Below are 18,119 nucleotides of genomic sequence, written 5' to 3' on the forward strand. Positions count from 1 at the left end.
TACAATTGGACTCACTCCCTTTGGTTTTAATTTAACCCGTAAATCGTGAAGTTACTACAACATAGAGATCTTACCTACCGTGAGGAAAATGGGACAGTGTGTCTTGTGCCTACTGGAAAATTCGGAATTTAGAGAAGAATTTCTGACTTCAAAAAACTCTTTATTCTATTACTTCTATTCTGAAGTTTGATAATTAATTTAAAAATTCAAATAGAACAGAATAAAATATTTATTTTGCAAGTATGGGTATACTTACATAGATCTACCCATAGGAAGAACCTAAGTATTACAAACCGAACCTATATTACTTTTACAAAGTCACTTTAATAGGTTCTAACACTACAGTTTTACCTTAGCGATAACAAAAAAACAGAAACATACGTCATCAAAAGTAATAGGTACCTATACACAATCTTTACAGGAAAAAACCATTGCATTTAGGAAACCATTCAGAAATTCCAGTTAAGGTCAATAGGTTATTCCTATATGCTTATCGATAACTGGTGACCGTCATAATCCTGGTTTGGGAAACAGGATAAACTTTGAATGATAAGCTATAACCTACTATGACGTCTGAAAACACCAACCTGCATTAAGCAAGCGTTGTGATTAACGCACAATCCTTTTCTGTGTGAGAGGAGGCCTGTGCCAAACCTCATCATCTGATTAGCCTTTTCCCAACTATGTTGAGTCAGCTTCCATTCTAACCGGATACAGCTGAGTAGCAGTATTTTACAAGGAGCGACTACCTATCTGACCTCCCTCCTCAACCCAGTTACCTGGGCAACCCTAGGTAAAAACTTACTGGCTTCTGACTACCCGTAACGACTGCCAAAGATGTGCAAATGACAGTCGAGACCCACAGTTTATCGTGACTTCCGAAACACGATCAGCCTGTACCTAGCAGTGGGACGATAAAATAGCTGAAGGTAATAAATATGACGTAGTAGCAATGTTAATGAAAATGAGATCTTTTCAGTAAGTGTTCTGAAAGTAGTACTCTTGTTGAACAAGTGGACTTGTTACTAAGAAGCTTTTCAGGCTTGTTGCTTGTTAGTTATTCCTTTGATCTTTTCATGTCAGTTGAGTGTCTTGTTCTCTTTTTGACACTTTTCGTCAGTCCAGTCGGATAATTTTACTGACATTAATAATTTCACCTTCGTTTGTACGGTTTATATAAAAAATTGAGTGTTGCATGAAAGTAATAGGTAGGTTTATTTATATGGAAAAGTGTAGTAGTAAATTAACATTAACATAAAAACAGGAAAATAAAGGAATTTTGGCCAAAACATTTTTAAGAATAGGTAATTTATCAATGAATTAAAAGGCACTTTTACCCGGTAACAAATTGTCGGTATTACAAAAGGAATGTGAAGTGTGTGCCTGCTATAAATAGGTATTTTGCGAACAATAAGTCGCCGCTATCAGGGGATTATTCTCTCCACACAGATTTAGTAGATAAGATAGCGTACGTCCGTAGCAGCAGGCCTGCTATTGCTACCTGATGTCATCATTATATCAAGTCTGGTAATTTGGGAACATATTAACTAATATATTTTAAAACACAATTTTAAAGAAAAAAAACCCACACCAAATCACAGAAGTATGTAAAAATTTCATTCAAAATGTTCAAATTATTAAGTTCTACAGTTACAGAATTTGTATCTTCCCACACCTCTCACACAAAGAAGGATTGAGCATTAAGTTCTATAAAGTTATTTTTACTACCTACCTTGTTAATACTTGTGTTATATAAAACTTTTTTCGTCCTTATCGTAGGAAATCCGTAGAACTAACCGAAAGTAGTAGTAGTAGTTAGTATCATATTCTGTATTCATCGTTCAATCTGTGAGAGGTTCTGTAATTGGATTAAACTTGATTCCGCTTCAATTTGCATGTGTTTCGTTTCGATTCTATTTGGCTAGTAGAGTATTACCGTATTGTCAAAAGAATATAATTCGTAAAACTATGTCACTGTATAGTTTAAATTACTGATGCGGATTAAATAATTTGCATAAGTATTGTTGATCGAAGCATACCTAAGTCCTTAATAAATATACCAAAACCACGTGACGACATTTCCGACCAAATAATTCATGACTACTGCCAAAAAATCTTCTCTTGCAAGAATGAACTACTTTTAAAGGACCGATTCAAAATAAAATTGTGAAGCATCGCACTACGCTCCGAAGGCGATGTTCGTTCTTTGCCAAAATCCAGCGAAGGCATAAATAAAATTATTCTTTGTTACAGTTTAAATAGTTTATTGGCAACTTGTAACCTACATTGTAGTTGACGTAAATGCCTATGGGCTGGCTAATCGCGTGCGTGGCTACGAAATATCCTCGCTAATCGAATTATCGCCATTAATTTTAAACTGGATGGGTATTATAATAATCCTGGTTCAAGCGCTGTTTTGATACAATTAATAATGCTCTGGTTGTGAAAGCCAAAATTTGCGGAGATAGCTTTTACAATTTGTTGTTTAATTACAGGTCCATCAGATAATATAGTAAGTTAAGTTTAAAAATAATGCATTAACAGCAACAGTATTAAAACCAAAGGTAATCGAAATTTAATTTAGGCAACGAAAATTAATTTTCTTCCCCAACTTAATTTTCAGCAAGGCTTATTAACCAGGAGTATAGCCTAAATTCTTGATTAGTTTTCCGAGCGTGAGAGCAATAAAAGTTGAATGAGATAGCTGGCGCCGCGGGACGAACTAGTGAGACTTACGTAACTGAAAGACAGGTGAGAGAAAACTCTAGGCAATCTTATTTAAATTCTTCATTAACAAATCTAGGCTCTAGTTTCATGAAATACGGGAGAAAATACACAGGCATATTAATAAGGCTGTGGAGTAAAATATTGCTAACATTTTTCATTGTTTATGAACTCGAACCTTAGTTGTGATTAGAGTTTTTTTGAGCTAGCTATAACAGTATACATATTTAACCTTTATAGGGTGAGAATTTGACAAAGCAATTACCATAAACATTTTGTCTATTTTAGATAGCAGAATCGAAAAAAATGAGGACGTACAAATAAGTACTAAAATGAAAGTCTAATCCTAGCAGCGCCAATATAGGTCTCATCGTGCAATATGCAAGAATATTCAAAGATAGGTTCTTTCCCCATAAAATCAGTTGTTCACGAAGAAATTTTTAACTGAACTCCTGAAGAAGATAAATGATAAGTTAACCGTATCGGTTGTCTAACTTTATGGAAACTTTCTCATGAAACTGGGACGATCATTTCAAAGTCGAGCAACTAACTTTATAAATTCACGTAACTTTATCCGTTGATTACGATCAAGCTTTTTTGTCATTTGGTTTTTTTTTTCTTTGAATTTTTAACTATAGCAAAAATTAACATGACTATTTTACGTTTAAAAGGTAAGATAAAATTACTTAATATCGTTAATTAACTTTCGATTACTTTCTACAGTACCTATGAGATAATATGTCTTTAATAATTCGCTAACACAACGTCAGTTTATGTATTTTTTTCATGTCGATTCATCAATTCACTTTTAAACTGATGGAGGTTCGTCAGGACTATTGAAAACTCGGTTAAGGACAATCTCATTCATTCATGTCAAACTATACTTTTTTAAACGTTTAAAAAAGTATAGTTTTTCTTGAATTCAATGTAACTAGAAAATGCAAAGACATTTCAATTCATTTATATGTTTTTTATGCACGTCTGTCATTGATATAAATGATTATTGTGTCTATTTAATATTTACTTTAGTGACTTGCTCTGACTTCTTTTGAATAAGCATTGTACTAAACTAGGGATATTGCATGATATTGGGAATGAACAAGTTTAAAGTTCTTAAAAAAAACATCTTTAAATAATCTCCTATAAAGGTTTTTCGAGAAAAATGTGTGGAAATCCTGATTCTATATTTATCTTATCATAATTATATGGTCCTGATAAATTACCAATTTTTATATTGATCTGGGTACCATTCATTATTCTATATTTATATAAAAAATAATGTACTCTCTTTACTTAATTTTTCATAATGAACGAACCTTCACATTATGTAGATATTAAAGTTGACATTAGCGTGTATTTTGTTTACAAATTACATTACCTATTGCTGCCATTACAGTTATTGTTTCCGATAACGATCGATTTTATGTATGAATAGGTAGTTTTTTTCTATTACATCAAAACAGCTAAAAGCTTTATATTGAACTATAAGAGTATATGATATTGTACTAAACTAAATTTTTACTTTGATCGATGTCTACATACTTTTTTTATAGTACTGTATCATTCATAGTTTACGTAGCTATAGTTGACTAGAAAAGTACATGAAGGAAATTACTATATGTTTCATGTTTGTAAAGATGACAAGTCCGGATTTAAGCGCAAAATTGGCGAAACTTCAGTTTGTGTATTATCGATATGTAAAAATTATTTTGTATAATTAATCATATTCATTACGTCATTGTATCCATGATAATTTAACAATATTCTTAACGTACAAAATTGACTGTGCATCATCCTAATACCGAGAAAGCGCGATGTGACCCAATCTGCTTAATTGAAACTTAGCGCGTTGAAGTCTTTTAAAAGAGATTAAAATTTTAAAATTCATCTTAATTTTTAATACACAAATTGGCGCAGAACTTTAAATATAAACATGTAACATTAATCTCGCCTATCAGGATAGACATGTAACCTTCGCAAGTACTGCTGTACCTACTGATATCTTATTCGGAAGGGTCCCCCAATACTAACAATATAGGACGATAGTACGTAGTTCGCGTATCGCGGTTCGTTTGAGATAGTCGGCAGGTGTCTGGTCTCTGCACGGAAACCCTGACTTCCTGAGGTGACAGTGGCGCGATTATGATCAATATTGACGCAGATGTGTGATGTGCCGCGTTACGTAATGACATCAGCGTGTGCTCAGCAGGACACCACCAGCCGGCTCCGGCCAGCCTCGGCTGCGAGCCCCACACACTCGCTACATTATATAATAATCGAATCCTTTGCAGGAATACTCAAATAAAACATATACATAAGTAAACTTAACAACAACTTCTCTCCGTAATGTTTGACATAACCTTAATAATGCTAAAGACCGACACCTCCACAGCCACATTAAATTTATATAATCCAAATAAGGCATTAAAACCTCCACACGGTCGTATTTAATGTAGCTACGGGGTGTTCGTTAATAAATCACACACGGAACACTACGGTATTCATGAAAATGCTACGAAAAGCACGTAACGTACGCAACACCGCGCACCGGGGGGAAATCGTGAAAAGTCATGTGTCGACCAAATCAGCCGTTGTGGAGGTCACGAGGCGCGATCAGCTGATCGCGGTGGGCTCGGAGCGGCGCTGCGAGGGTACAGAGGGTTGGGAGTACTCACCGGCTGCGGTAATCAGCCACCACCAGCAGCAGCAGGCGGTGACGAGCGCCCGAGCGCCGGCCATTTCAGCGGCAGCGCATGACACGCGCGCTCTCGCCGGCCGCCCCGGCGGACTGAGCGCGAGTCGATCGATGCTCGCTCGCGCCTCTCGGCACGCACCCTCCGGCAGCAGCCCCGCCCCGCCCCGCCCCGCCCGCGCACACCCCCGCCACCATTTCCCGAGTTTCCTCGGAGAGCGCGCGCGCTGCCCTCTTTTCTGGCGGATCGCTGACCGCCCCTAATTGATTGGGCCCGTTCACTTGCCGAACACGTTTTAGGTCAGTCCAGCCGCAGAGCCTTCGCCCCGCTAACAACATCTTGATCTTTAGCTTGTTTACCGGTTAACCACTGTCACGGTAGAATACATTATTAAGTAGGATTTCGTCACATGAGCTACAGAATTAGCGAAATTATTGCTCAAACCCAATTTAAAAAAAGTTTTACAATTATGCAAACTTTGAAAATCATCATCTGAAAATAACTCGAAAATTGAAAATAACCCGAGTTTATGCCCAGCATCCAATAATTCATTTTATTTGCCTTAATATAAATAAAATTATTTAGTCTGATATTGTGATTATTTTATTTTTCATAGTAGCAAAAGGTTCACGAGATAAATCGCGAATCGTTATTAAAAAAACTCCAATGTAGGAAGTTGATTAAGTTGTAGTAAAATCTTCAAGAATAATATAGAAGCACGTTTCAGATTACCTAGAATAGACAATAGGAAATCTCACTTGAATTCATAATACTACTGCAGTTTCATCTCTCGAGATAGAGTACAGAATACGTGATTTTGAAACCAGGATTCCGCATTCACGTAACTTGAGTTTCTTAAATTTTAAAAAGGTTGTACAAATCTGCCTTATAAAGTTAACTAATTCGGAACTTACGGAAGCGAAAGGATTAGCGTACAGTTAATACTGCCCGACTCGTTTGCAGCACAATTTATGTATGTATAGCCAAAGTGTGATTGTTGGAAAATATGTAACTAGGTACTTAATAAATATTTTTTATCAGCCTCAATAGTACACTTTTTATTTAATTTTTTTCAGTATTTGCTGAATTATGTGGCAAATTATTATAGAGGCCAGGATTTTCCACTTTCTTCAGCAATGCAATTTTTTTAATATAAACGTCTACACATAGTCGTTTCCGAAAAATAACTACGAAAAATGTAGCAAGCTATTTGAAAGATTCTGCTAGATTCAATTATGGCATCAATGTTAAAATTATGGAGCATAGCTTTCAAAAAATAGGCTAATATACTGTTGATGCGAAAAGGCTCTATTAACAATATAAAATTGGAGCCAAATCTGACAAGTAGAACTGCATTCAGCAGCGTCCTAATTTCACGAAAATTCGAATATGATTTTATTTCGATTACATTTCTGTATTTTACAGTTTTTTTTGTTTTCATTTTCTTTATTTGGCTTGTAGCGCTCTTATCTGAAACTCTTTGCAGGCTTAAGGCGCTGACAACACACAAATTGGCTTGTCTCGATTATTTTTAGCAAAATCTATAACATTTTTGACGGCGAAAAAAATATTCATTAATCTTGAACATATTTCTGAAAACGGGTTTTCGAAAAGTTTTCTCGACACAAAAAAAAATTAAAACTTATCTCTTAAAATAATTTTCCAACAATTTCTTATCAACGTACATTAACGTATCCATATGTAAATACAGAACATAATTGATTATAATTTTTGACTACTCAACTCATTTTAAAGCTATTCATTTATATTATGTTATGAACGTTACGAAAATCCCGTAATCAGGATTCTTTTTCGTACGTATATTGTTTTGGGTGCTGTTAGCCTCTTAAGAACATACTTACAACTTACGATAGATGTTTGCTAAGTTACTCCGTAAAAAATTCACTAAGACTGGTTGACTAGTTTAGGAAGGCATAGAAAACAAACATGATTTGAGGTATAAATGTAATGTTTATTGTAAAAAAACTTTTTCGTCTTATCTAAGTAGACATAACATTCTTTTAAGGAGTAATTTATTTATCTTTACTTATAAGTTCTATAACATATCAGTGCATTCAGTGGGTAAAAATGAAGCTAGTTACCTAGTAATTAAGTATCCTTAGTTAACTGCCTCGTTGGTCTAGTGCGGCTACTGAGCACGAGGTCTCGGGTTCGATTCCAGGGTCGGGCCGAAATCGTTTTGTGGGTTTTAGAAACTTTCACGAAGCAATAAATATTTGAAGTTTGAAGCAGCCCGGAGCCTGGAAGTTTATTATTGATACATCCGTGCATCGGAGAACACGTAAATGTCGGTCCCGCGCCTGATCTCTCTCCGGTCGTGTCGATTTCCGTCCCATCGGGCTATGAGAGTGAAGGAATAGTGAGTGCACCTGTGTCTGCGCAAATGCTTGTGCACTATAATATTTCTTGCGCAGTTGGCTAATCTCCTTACATGAGAACAGCAGCCGTAGCCGATAATCGGCTAGGAGGACATCATCATCATCTTATAAAACTATTTTTAGATGAAACCTGGTATTCCAGAGTTAATTTTAGTTATCAAAATTGGCTCAGCCATTTTATAGTTACTAGTCAATAGAGAGAGACACATGGAGCTCCGATACAAAATAGCAGATATGTTGCGTTTAGATTTGTTCCAATGTCATTTAAATACGTTCAAATAAAAACTATTAGTTTAGCGCCTAACTTTGCCAGATCGACCGTCCACCGCGTTGGTGGCCGTTGTATGCTGCATTTGCTAATCAGTGGTCAGCTCCCGTTAATCTTTCTGGCCCAACAGCTATCGGTACCGCGTGCTATATGTTTAGCCCCATTGCCATGTCCTTATCCACTAATTTACTAATAACTGTACAGCCATTTACAATATTAATAAAATAAAACCTATAAACCATATAAGGAGTAAAAAGTATAACCATTTTGTCTATAACCAGACCCAACCCAACACTGTCAACTGTCACATTTATTTTGACACTTGACATACCGACCATACGTCAACGTTATGTCTTGTCAAAAGGCTTACACAGGTGTTTTTGATAAGTCAAATCAAAACAAAATCCAAATTTTTTTATTTATTTATTTATTTATTTATTTATTTATCACAAAATACAACTATCATTACAGGAGAACCTAATGCAATAGTGTATTGACAATTTTACAGATACTTAATCTAAACTACTCTACACACTTAAAATTAAACATTAATTATATTAGAGCAGGTACAGTACACTACTCTTGTGAATTCATTCAGAGTACAATTAAATATATCAAATTTTCCCGATTCTGACATCGCATTGAGCGTGCGCAGTGCACGCGTCAGGGGCGCGCGCTGGAGGAGGTTGGTGCGCGCGCGCGGCACCGCCAGCAGCGCCGGTCGCCGCCGCCGCGCCGTGTATGCGTCCGGGACACATAACTGAATAATTTCTAAAATCCTCGGATTATGTATTTTGCCACGAAGTACTTTAAATAAATAAGTGGTGACAGCTACATCCCTCCTCACCTCAATTTTATAATACCCCACCATTCCTAATACAAAAAGAGTCGGGTACAACAGCGGATAACCTGGATAAACACCATACATTTTTGAATACAGAAATCTGATAAATTTGTTCTGTATGCGCTCGAGCATCAGTTTATATTTGAGTTCATGTGGTGACCAAACGACGGCATTACACTCTAGATGGCTCTTTACAATGGCTTCATACAGAGCTCTAAGGGCGTTTATGTTATTAAATTGGTTACCTAACCGTAATATCATCCCTAAATTTCGGTAAGCTTTTTTACAGACACTTTTGATATGAGTCCTGAAATTCACATCAGCAGTGAAGCGCACACCTAAATCCTTGCGCACACCTAAATTAGTAAACATTAGCCACAGTCATGTTATTTAGAGATCAAAGGAACTAATATATTCCCCGATATTATGTTCGGAAGAATTCGTAGGCTAAATTTTTATTCGGTATCCTTGAATTCTCCATAAAACTATTGTTTTTAGAGGGCATATCATATTAGCAAATAATCGCAAATGAAAGTGAAGCGCGGTTATTACGATGTTTTCGTGAATACTTGTGCTAGGTTTCCGTCCAACGTCGCCGTCAGGCACTACGTCGATGGCGTCTACAAGAACTACATGTACTCGGAGCTGTATGGGGTGTGTGAGTACATATCACAGAAACTACAGCTGATGCTCTGTAATAAAGGAGTCATTGGATTGGTGTCAGAGAGGAACATCATCATACCATGTGTCATAGCCGCGTGAGTACCACCTCATGTTATTCCAGCAATAATTAACTAAATAGCCTACTCCAGTACTAAAAATGGTAACTTAATGTTTTTAGAGCCCACAAAAGCTGTACCACGTTCATGTTTGTGGATCCGGCGCAAGACATCGAGGCAATAGCTAAAGACGTTGAATTTACAACAATAATTATCATCAGAAATAATGAAAGTGAAGCTAAGACTGAACTATTTGGTAAAGAACCGGATGAAACAGTGTCTGTGTTTGACTTGGTCATAAGTTTTTTTAGCTGTGATACAATAGCCGAACCACACATCAAACATACAGCTCACTCATACATAGCTATGACTTCAGGCAGCACAGGGGAACCTAAGCATATACAGGTCCCCATCCACTGCCTACAGCCCAACATAACTGATCTCACCAAAATGTTCAACATTACAACAGAAGATGTTATATTCTTCTCAACACCGCTTACATTCGACCCTTCAATGGTAGAAATATTACTGGCATGCATGAATGGAGCATCTCTCCTTATTGCGCCTGATAGAGCAGATGTGTTATTCCCACAAAACAGAGCTAACTCGGTCACAGTCTGGCAAACAACACCATCTAAGTTTTTACAGTATTCCAATGCTGATATCAAAAACAAAATTTTCTGTCCAAACTCAACACTAAAGATACTGGCACTTGGTGGAGAACCCTTCAATAGCATTAAGAGAATACGGGAACTAAAACATTTTGATAACAAAACAAAGATATTCACATTGTATGGAGTAACTGAAATGTCTTGCTGGGCCTGTGTGGCTGAACTGGACCTAAAAAAAATTCAAACTGACAGGGAAGTGCCACTGGGTAGCTGTCTCTCTGAAACAGAACTCATTGTTGAACATGCTAAAGAAAATAAAAATACAGGAAAAATTATATTAGGTAAGTTTTCCTCTTACAGAAAACTTTAATAAATATATTTTTCTTTTACATTTTAATTATAACTTAACTATTTGTGTATTACAGTAAGCAAAACTAGAAAATGTGTTATTCTAAACAAGGCGAAAGGTCCAGAAGAGCTAAATTCACTCAAATTTTTGGACACTGGAGACATCGGAGAGATCAGAAATGGTACTATCTACTACAGAGGCCGCAAAGATGATGTCATCAAGAGATTTGGTCACAAAGTTAATTTACAAATGATAGAAAACACCATCATGCAATGTCCAAGAGTAAAGACTTGCTCATGTGTGTGGCTACCAAAACCAATGCTCCTGGCTGTATACTTCTCCTCAGAAACTCTCAGCAGCCAAGAGTTATCTGACTTCCTAAAATGTAAACTTGATGATAAACATTGGCCAGATAAAATTATGAGGGTAGATAACTTACCCACTAATCCTCATGGGAAAGTATCAAAACAAATATTGAGTAAAATGTTTGAAAAATTAATTGGAGTGCCACATTCTGTAGATTCTTTAAAATTTATGTTTCTAAAGGAGTTGAAGGCTGCGATGAGTAGAAGCTTTACTTATGATCAAATAAAAGATAAAGACTTCTTTGCGTTGGGTGGAACGTCGTTCTTAGCTGTTTCAATATGTAACAAGCTGTCTCAGACATGTCCACAATTTTCGAAAGTAATCCTGCCGTACTTGATGACACAGAAGAATACAATAGAAGAGATATTGCAGATAGCAAAAAAACAGATGTCTGCGAATGAAGCAAAACCTAAGAAGCGCGTTAAGAGGTCACGGTCAGACAGCGAGGCTATGGGCCAGGCAGACTATTTGTTACAAAAGAAAGCTAGTATATCGTCTAATAGCTTCCCTGTGGAGTTTAATGTGATGTGGTCCCATGATACTGGGAAGTGTGTTGATGCTTCTCCAACATTGTTCCAGTCAGGCTTGTGAGTATGAACTAGATTTTTTTGGAGTAGAGACGCCTAATGTTATATGAAGTAGTATACCACCTTGACAAAAATCTTTCACTATTGTATGGCCCACTGATGGAGGAGGCTACTTATTATGGTAGGATGCGAGTTAAATAGCTAGTGGATGCTGTACCTATAAAACAAGAAATAATTATGATCTCTCCTAAAACCAGTTAATTTTCTTTCAGCAACTTATATGTAGCAGTGGGCAGCCATTCTGGGAAGGTAGTTATATGCGATGCCATAACAGGCACTCTTAACGCTGAACTGGTCATGAACACGAGGATAGAAGCCGCTGTTCTCTGTTACTATGACAACGAAGTCATGCCTCCCTGTGGGATAGTCGGCGGGTATGATGGAACCGTCATCTGCTTTTGTCTAGACACCTTTAAAGAAATTTGGAGAATCAATATCAGGGCTATGATCAAGAGTAAAGCGGTATGCTGTAAGGGAAAGCTGTATATCGCGGCTTATGATGGAAAAGTGAGGTGTATAGATATACTGGTATGTCTCTGCTGTTCCTTTGTTAGATAAGATTTATAGACTGTACCTAGGTATATAATAGGTAGGTAGATTAGAATCTAGACGTCATCTACCTTTAATTAGCTTCGTTTCCATAATCTAAGAAATCAGCGGTTTCTCCGTATGACTCAGATAATGACAAACCGTTTTATATCACGTTCCACGAAATCTCTAAGGTGTTCGCGGTGGCTAAGCTACGCTTGGCGCGGTCAGTCCGTCGACTTCATGAAGGGGTGACCATCTTATCTTGACGAGTTAATCCGAATTGCGGAAGGCAGTTTAAATTAGTAGGGCCCGGGTCGTTTCGGGTAGTCAGAAGCCAGAAACTCTTACACCCAGTCTTACCAAGTGATATTGGGTTGCCCAGTCACTTAACTGGGTTGCGGCGATCAGATAGACAGTCGCTTCATGTAAAACTGGTCCTGTAACTAGACCCCAACAAAGTTGGGAAATATAAGTCAGAGCCGCTGTTAGCACGATTATTTCAAATGAATCTGCCGGTGACGCGACCCGATTATCATGTCATGTACAATAAAAACAGGGGCGTAGCTACCGCCGTATCTGCCGTATCAATTATACGGGGCCCCCGGGCCACGGGGGCCCCAAAAGTGTGTAAGGACAAAAAATAAAAACTTCCTAATATATTTAATTTTACAAATATCAAAATTCTGAAAAGCAATTCTTTTTTTTTCCCGCCTTAAGCGTGCGTTCAAAAGTTAACAACACTCTACACATCGTTATGGCGGGCTGCGGGACTTCCCCGTTTTACTTACTTCATCTTGCAACTCAGCGGGGAATCCTTCATCGATATCGCGATTTACGTGTACGTTGTTGTACTTTACATTGGATATTAAACCACGGAGTGAGTAGCAGCATAAGGGGGGGGAGAGGGCGGTCCGCCACTGGTACCACGTCTCGGGGGGTGCCATCTCGGTCGACACATATCTGCACGACCAGGATGGCACGGGCAGAAGGGACAAGTCACTGAGGGTGCCATTCTAATCTGCAAAGCCTAGGTTCACTACCAGTCACTGCATGCTATTCAAAGAAGACGCATCGCAATCCATACAATATTGCCCCACGTCCTATAACAATGTGACGAATCTCAAAAAAAAGATAAAAATGTTAAAAATAATATGGCATACTCTCTAATTTCTTTTTTTCACACCTTCATATGAAAAAAATGCTTTAAAGATTGTTTAGGCGCTGTTACGAAAGCATCGTTCATGGGACTATTTATGGAATATTTTATTAAATTATTTTTTTCTCAAAACTTAAAAATTTCACACTGATTTTTAGGGTATAGTTAGAGAGCTGATATTTTCACAGATGATGTATTTCTGTTGCCGCTATAACAACAAATACTGAAAACTAGAATTAAATAAATATTTTGGGGGGCTCCCATACAACAAGCATGATTTTTTTGTCCGTTTTATAAATAATGGTACCTACGGAACCCTTCATGCGCGAGTCCGACTCGCACTTGGCCGGTTTTTATAAAACATGTTTGGGTTTTTTATATCCCAAATTTCAAAAATAGCTCTTTATAAGTTTGCAATGACCCGTTTCCGGTTTCTTTACGTTAAATTAAACCTAGCAAAAACCACCACGAATGATTTCTACACGATTTTTAAGTACTTTTATTTACAATTTTAATCCATGATTATTGGGTGCTCAATAGTTAGTCCGCCGCGGGTGCCACCCGATGCTACGCCGCCACCGCACGGAGTGCAGTGCACTGTTTATTTACGCGCTTTATATAAATGTGCATTAAATGAGTGAAAGGAAAATAGATTATCCCAGCGGCGCTGAGAAAAGAAAAAGTTAACAGAAAAGGGAAGAGGTTATAAAAAAAGTGCCATATAAGGGCCTCCAAACAATTTTTTATACGGGGCCCCGACAAGGCAAGCTACGCCACTGAATAAAAATATAAACAGTCATGTTTAAGTGCCTAATCTGGGTATGATAACAACAAATCGATGACCGTATAAAACTCCGTTTTGTTGAATAATAACGACTATCTACTAGTAATATAACAAAGAGGTTTTTTAGTTGTTTTTTACGCGATAAACTCAGGAATTACTGGTCCGATTTGAAAAAATCTTAATTTCTTAGACATCTCCTTTTTCTTTATGTTATTAGCTTCCGCCTAGTTCCGCCAGCAGTCCCGGATCATATGAGAACTATTCCACGCACTCGGATAAAAGTTGTCTTTCTCGATATTTATTTTAATTTATTCTAATCGGATCTTATTTTAATTGGACTTGTACGGCCTGAAATTAGCGCACTCAAACTAGCAAACAAACTCTTCAGCTTTATAATATTCAGTACTTCCAGATTTGGTTCAACTAACTGCCTACGAATTACAACAACATTCATGACCATTTTTAGAATCATCTAGTAAAATTGCCAACACCGAAAGATTAACCTTAATTTGCCTCTACTTATCACTCGTTACGGTCGCAAGGTCAAATTCACTTGCACTCTAAAATCGGCACCCAATCCAAACGCCTAGGCATTTCGTCACGCTAGAGTCAGTCTTTTGTAAGATGTAAACGACCTATTGCACTTCCTAGACACAACGTTAACTCGAACAAGGTCTTTAGGGAAACTGAATGTTCTATTGTTTTCAAATTTCCAGACTGGCGTAGTGAAAGACACAATAATTATAACTGACCAGGCCATTTCTGCTGACCTGGTACTGGCCAAGAGGGAGTTCGTACTGCTGGGTACGTTATCCGGCGAGTGTGCATGTGTCCACACCATGACCAACATGCTGTCGTGGCGCGGCACTTTGGGCAGTCCCGTGTTCGCTAGTCCTGTGCTGTATGACAACGATAAATATGTCGTTTTCGCTGAAGTCGCCGGCGATATACATTGTAGGACTGTGGAGAAGGGCATCAAGGTAAGGCCATTAACTCTACTATAAAATGTAGGTGCCATTTGAGTTTGGAAATATAAAATGAAAACATTATTTTTCTTCATTTTCAGATCTGGAAATATCAGGGTGCAAAAGGCAATGTATTTTCTTCAATCTATGTAAAGCAAATAGACAAGCTGAAATGGCAAATGGTATTTGGTTGCCACGACAAAGGCGTGTACAGTCTAATGATCAAGAATTTCCAGCCAAGTTTGCTCTGGAAGACCCAACTTACCTCCCCAGTCTACTCCACCCCCTGTGGTTTGGATCTCAGGTTCATATTAGCTGCATCAAGTAACGGAAAACTATGTGTTCTTGATTCAGATAATGGAATTGTGTTAGAAGAACACAGTTTACCAAATGAAACATTTTCTTCACCAGCTGTGTATGGTGACTACATATTCATAGGTTGTAGGAATGACCATCTGTATTCAATTAGATATATTTTGAACTATTGACTCATCTAGTCCAACAATCAATTGGAGTTGAATTTAATTAAAAATTTAAGTATAAATTGTTTAATAAACATAAGGACATATAGCTTTGTTGTTGTTATTTGTTGATATGAACATGTTTGTTATAAATAAAACACCTCTCATAATTATAACTTTTATTCATGATCTTACACAACATATAGGTATAATGAGCATTCATAAATTTTGACTCGTTACAAGTATGATATGGTTACAGAATGAAACAATGACCAAATTGGAATGCATAACATCTGGTACAAATAACCTACCACTTGTGCAGATCATATAATAGCTTTGTATACTTAAAAAGCAGCTTTAAATAAAGTATAAATTCCTTTAAATAATATTTTATTTTTGGCAATCAAATGCATAAAATCCGTTTTGGAACCACTGGGAGCGTTGTACATACATTAATACTTGATCTACTGCCGATACATCTAAGCTCTTAAAATTGTTAACCCAAAATCCCTAGAGTATTGTTATTGTTGCCAGAACAGTTCTTAAACAAATATAAAATTAACAAGCAATGTACATAAACATGATATTATAACATAGTTCACTGTTCCTCCTCCCCGAGCTCCACTTTCACCTTGGAGAAGTCAAAGTCTTCACCTGTGCCATACTTGTAAATTTTAATCACATCTAAGCAGGTAGTCTCAAAGTGTGTGGTAGCATCATAAGACTCAGATATAAAGATTTGGCTTTGAGTGCCATCATCAAGGGGCTCATAGTAGTCTGTGACAGACACAAACTTCTGTCTGATGGGGCCAAGCAGGTCTAGGCCTGGCTTGATCTCAGTCTCAGGGTCATTGGTCTCAACAGTAGTAGACACCATGGCAATGAACCATCCTTTAGCAGCAACTTGGTGTGTGTACGACACAACTGATATGTAGATATCAGAATGCCTTCCTACTTGCTTCTGGGGAATGATGATTTGGGTGGACAAAGCATCCTTTGTGTTGGGAATAGGATGATCCAATAAACAAATGCAACGGATCACCTGGGCCTTCTTGCGGACACGGTCAGGGACATAGCTGGGGTCACAGTACACTTGCTTGCACTTGGCAATCTCATTGCCTGATCGGACACCCACCACCTTTCCACCTTCTCCAAGAACTATTTCATCTATAGGTTTGTCCAGCATGTAGGTGCCTCCGTAGATAGCAGAGAGACGAGCAAAGCCTTGGGGCAGCTCACCTAATCCATACATGGGGTACAAGTAGGGAGATTTGCCATATCTCGCCAGCGAGTCGGAGTACAGTTTAATACGACGAATGGTTTGTATAGCTGGTTGCTGGAGGTAGTTATCATTGAGGTAGAGGGCCAGAGCGTGCCCAGTGAAGTCTTGGGTGTTCTTGTCGAGGCCGAACTTATCATAAAGCGACTGCATGTTGGCCGTACTGGGGTCAAAGTCTTTCCAGGTCTTAGCATCATCTTCCTGGAAATCTTGAACGTAAATAAGGAAATTTCGGAAGCGCCTCTTCTCGAACATCCCCATGAGATCCGACGCCAGCGCCTCCTTTTGATCGACGGGCACTTTTGAAATCTTTCCGCCTTTGTAGACATAGCTGCCCTCCACAGACTTGAATTCCAAATACCGAGTCACACCCGTGTGGATGAGAAGCTTTACAAGAAGCCCATTGGCCATAAGCAGCTTGGGAATCAAATCGACATTCCAGTCGCGACCTCGGCCGTATGTTTCGTCGGGAGCCGGTGCGTTGAACTTTGCGAACAATTCTTCTAACGGGGTAATTGACGCAGATTCACCACCGTAGTACTTATTACGATCAATGTGCAATACCTTCTTTCCGGACACGGAGAGCATTCCACTGAGGATGCACTCCTTCAAACCCGTTCCCAGAACTATCGCGTCGTATTCTTCATCCATGTTGAAAGATAAAAGGGTTGATTTTTCTAATAGGAAAATGCAAACCGGGAGGTAAACGTCAAAATGTCCGAAAGAATATGGCGGATGGCGGACAACTTAGATGACGACGACGTGTGAGTTGAATTGAATTAGCGCTGTGACATGCACATAGACAATCTATCGATAATTTTGTACATTTTTCATGTCTTTTTCTGATAGGCAACATTCAACGATTGTGAAAACTTTTCAATGTCCACAAGTCTTGGTCATATTTGTTTCCTAAAAGGTCCCAATAGCAATACAAAATAGGGAAGAAGAAGAAGCCACATAATTTATATTAATTTCAAAATGTACATAAAGAGAGACTGCACAATAATATTACCTAAGGGAGATTATAGGGAGAGTACATAGGGGGCTTGCATGAAGGCGAACTTGTGGAAGCGAATACATACATAGCGGTACCCCTTATGCGCAACCCCTTTGTACCTACATGTACACATATATCGGGTGTGTCGTTCACAATCACATTAAATGAAATGCGTTAATATACTGGTTAATATATGTCGATTAACACAAAGGAAAAACCGGAACAGTAAGTACATAAAAAAAGAAATAAGTAACGTCGTACGTAGGTACTTCTTCAGTGTTCCGTTTTAAAATGTTAAATAGTGTTGCTCATATATCGATAGAATTAAATAAAACTGAAATCCTAAAAGTTGGCAATACTAACCAAAATTGTCTCTGCTATAGAAC

The 18,119-nt window shown here is 37.9% G+C and overlaps 3 protein-coding genes across 7 annotated transcripts in view; 1 reads left to right on the top strand and 2 right to left on the bottom strand.

The window, feature by feature from the left end:
- Positions 1-5,546, bottom strand: part of LOC110375192 (protein kinase C-binding protein NELL1) — a 45,863-nt gene extending 40,317 nt beyond the window's left edge. For all 5 annotated transcript variants that reach the window (XM_064036597.1, XM_064036600.1, XM_064036599.1 and 2 more), the window contains exon 1: positions 5,400-5,546. In XM_064036597.1, coding sequence (XP_063892667.1) covers positions 5,400-5,463 — 64 coding nt within the window. In that variant the 5' untranslated portion in view covers positions 5,464-5,546. The remainder of the gene's footprint in view (positions 1-5,399) is intronic.
- A 2,963-nt stretch (positions 5,547-8,509) lies between these two features.
- On the top strand, positions 8,510-17,451 carry LOC110375217 (beta-alanine-activating enzyme). The gene is made up of 6 exons (XM_021333262.3): positions 8,510-9,686; positions 9,770-10,599; positions 10,684-11,560; positions 11,773-12,088; positions 14,748-15,011; positions 15,098-17,451. The coding sequence occupies exons 1-6, from the start codon at positions 9,457-9,459 to the stop codon at positions 15,482-15,484; spliced, it is 2,904 nt and encodes a 967-aa protein (XP_021188937.3). The 5' UTR covers positions 8,510-9,456; the 3' UTR covers positions 15,485-17,451.
- On the bottom strand, positions 15,622-17,387 carry LOC110375218 (rab GDP dissociation inhibitor alpha). The gene has a single exon (XM_021333263.3). The coding sequence runs from the start codon at positions 17,385-17,387 to the stop codon at positions 16,056-16,058; it is 1,332 nt and encodes a 443-aa protein (XP_021188938.1). The 3' UTR covers positions 15,622-16,055.
- Positions 17,452-18,119: the final 668 nt, after the last annotated feature.

The sequence above is a fragment of the Helicoverpa armigera genome, chromosome 10, assembly GCF_030705265.1.
Source record: "Helicoverpa armigera isolate CAAS_96S chromosome 10, ASM3070526v1, whole genome shotgun sequence".
In the NCBI taxonomy this organism is placed as follows: domain Eukaryota; kingdom Metazoa; phylum Arthropoda; class Insecta; order Lepidoptera; family Noctuidae; genus Helicoverpa; species Helicoverpa armigera.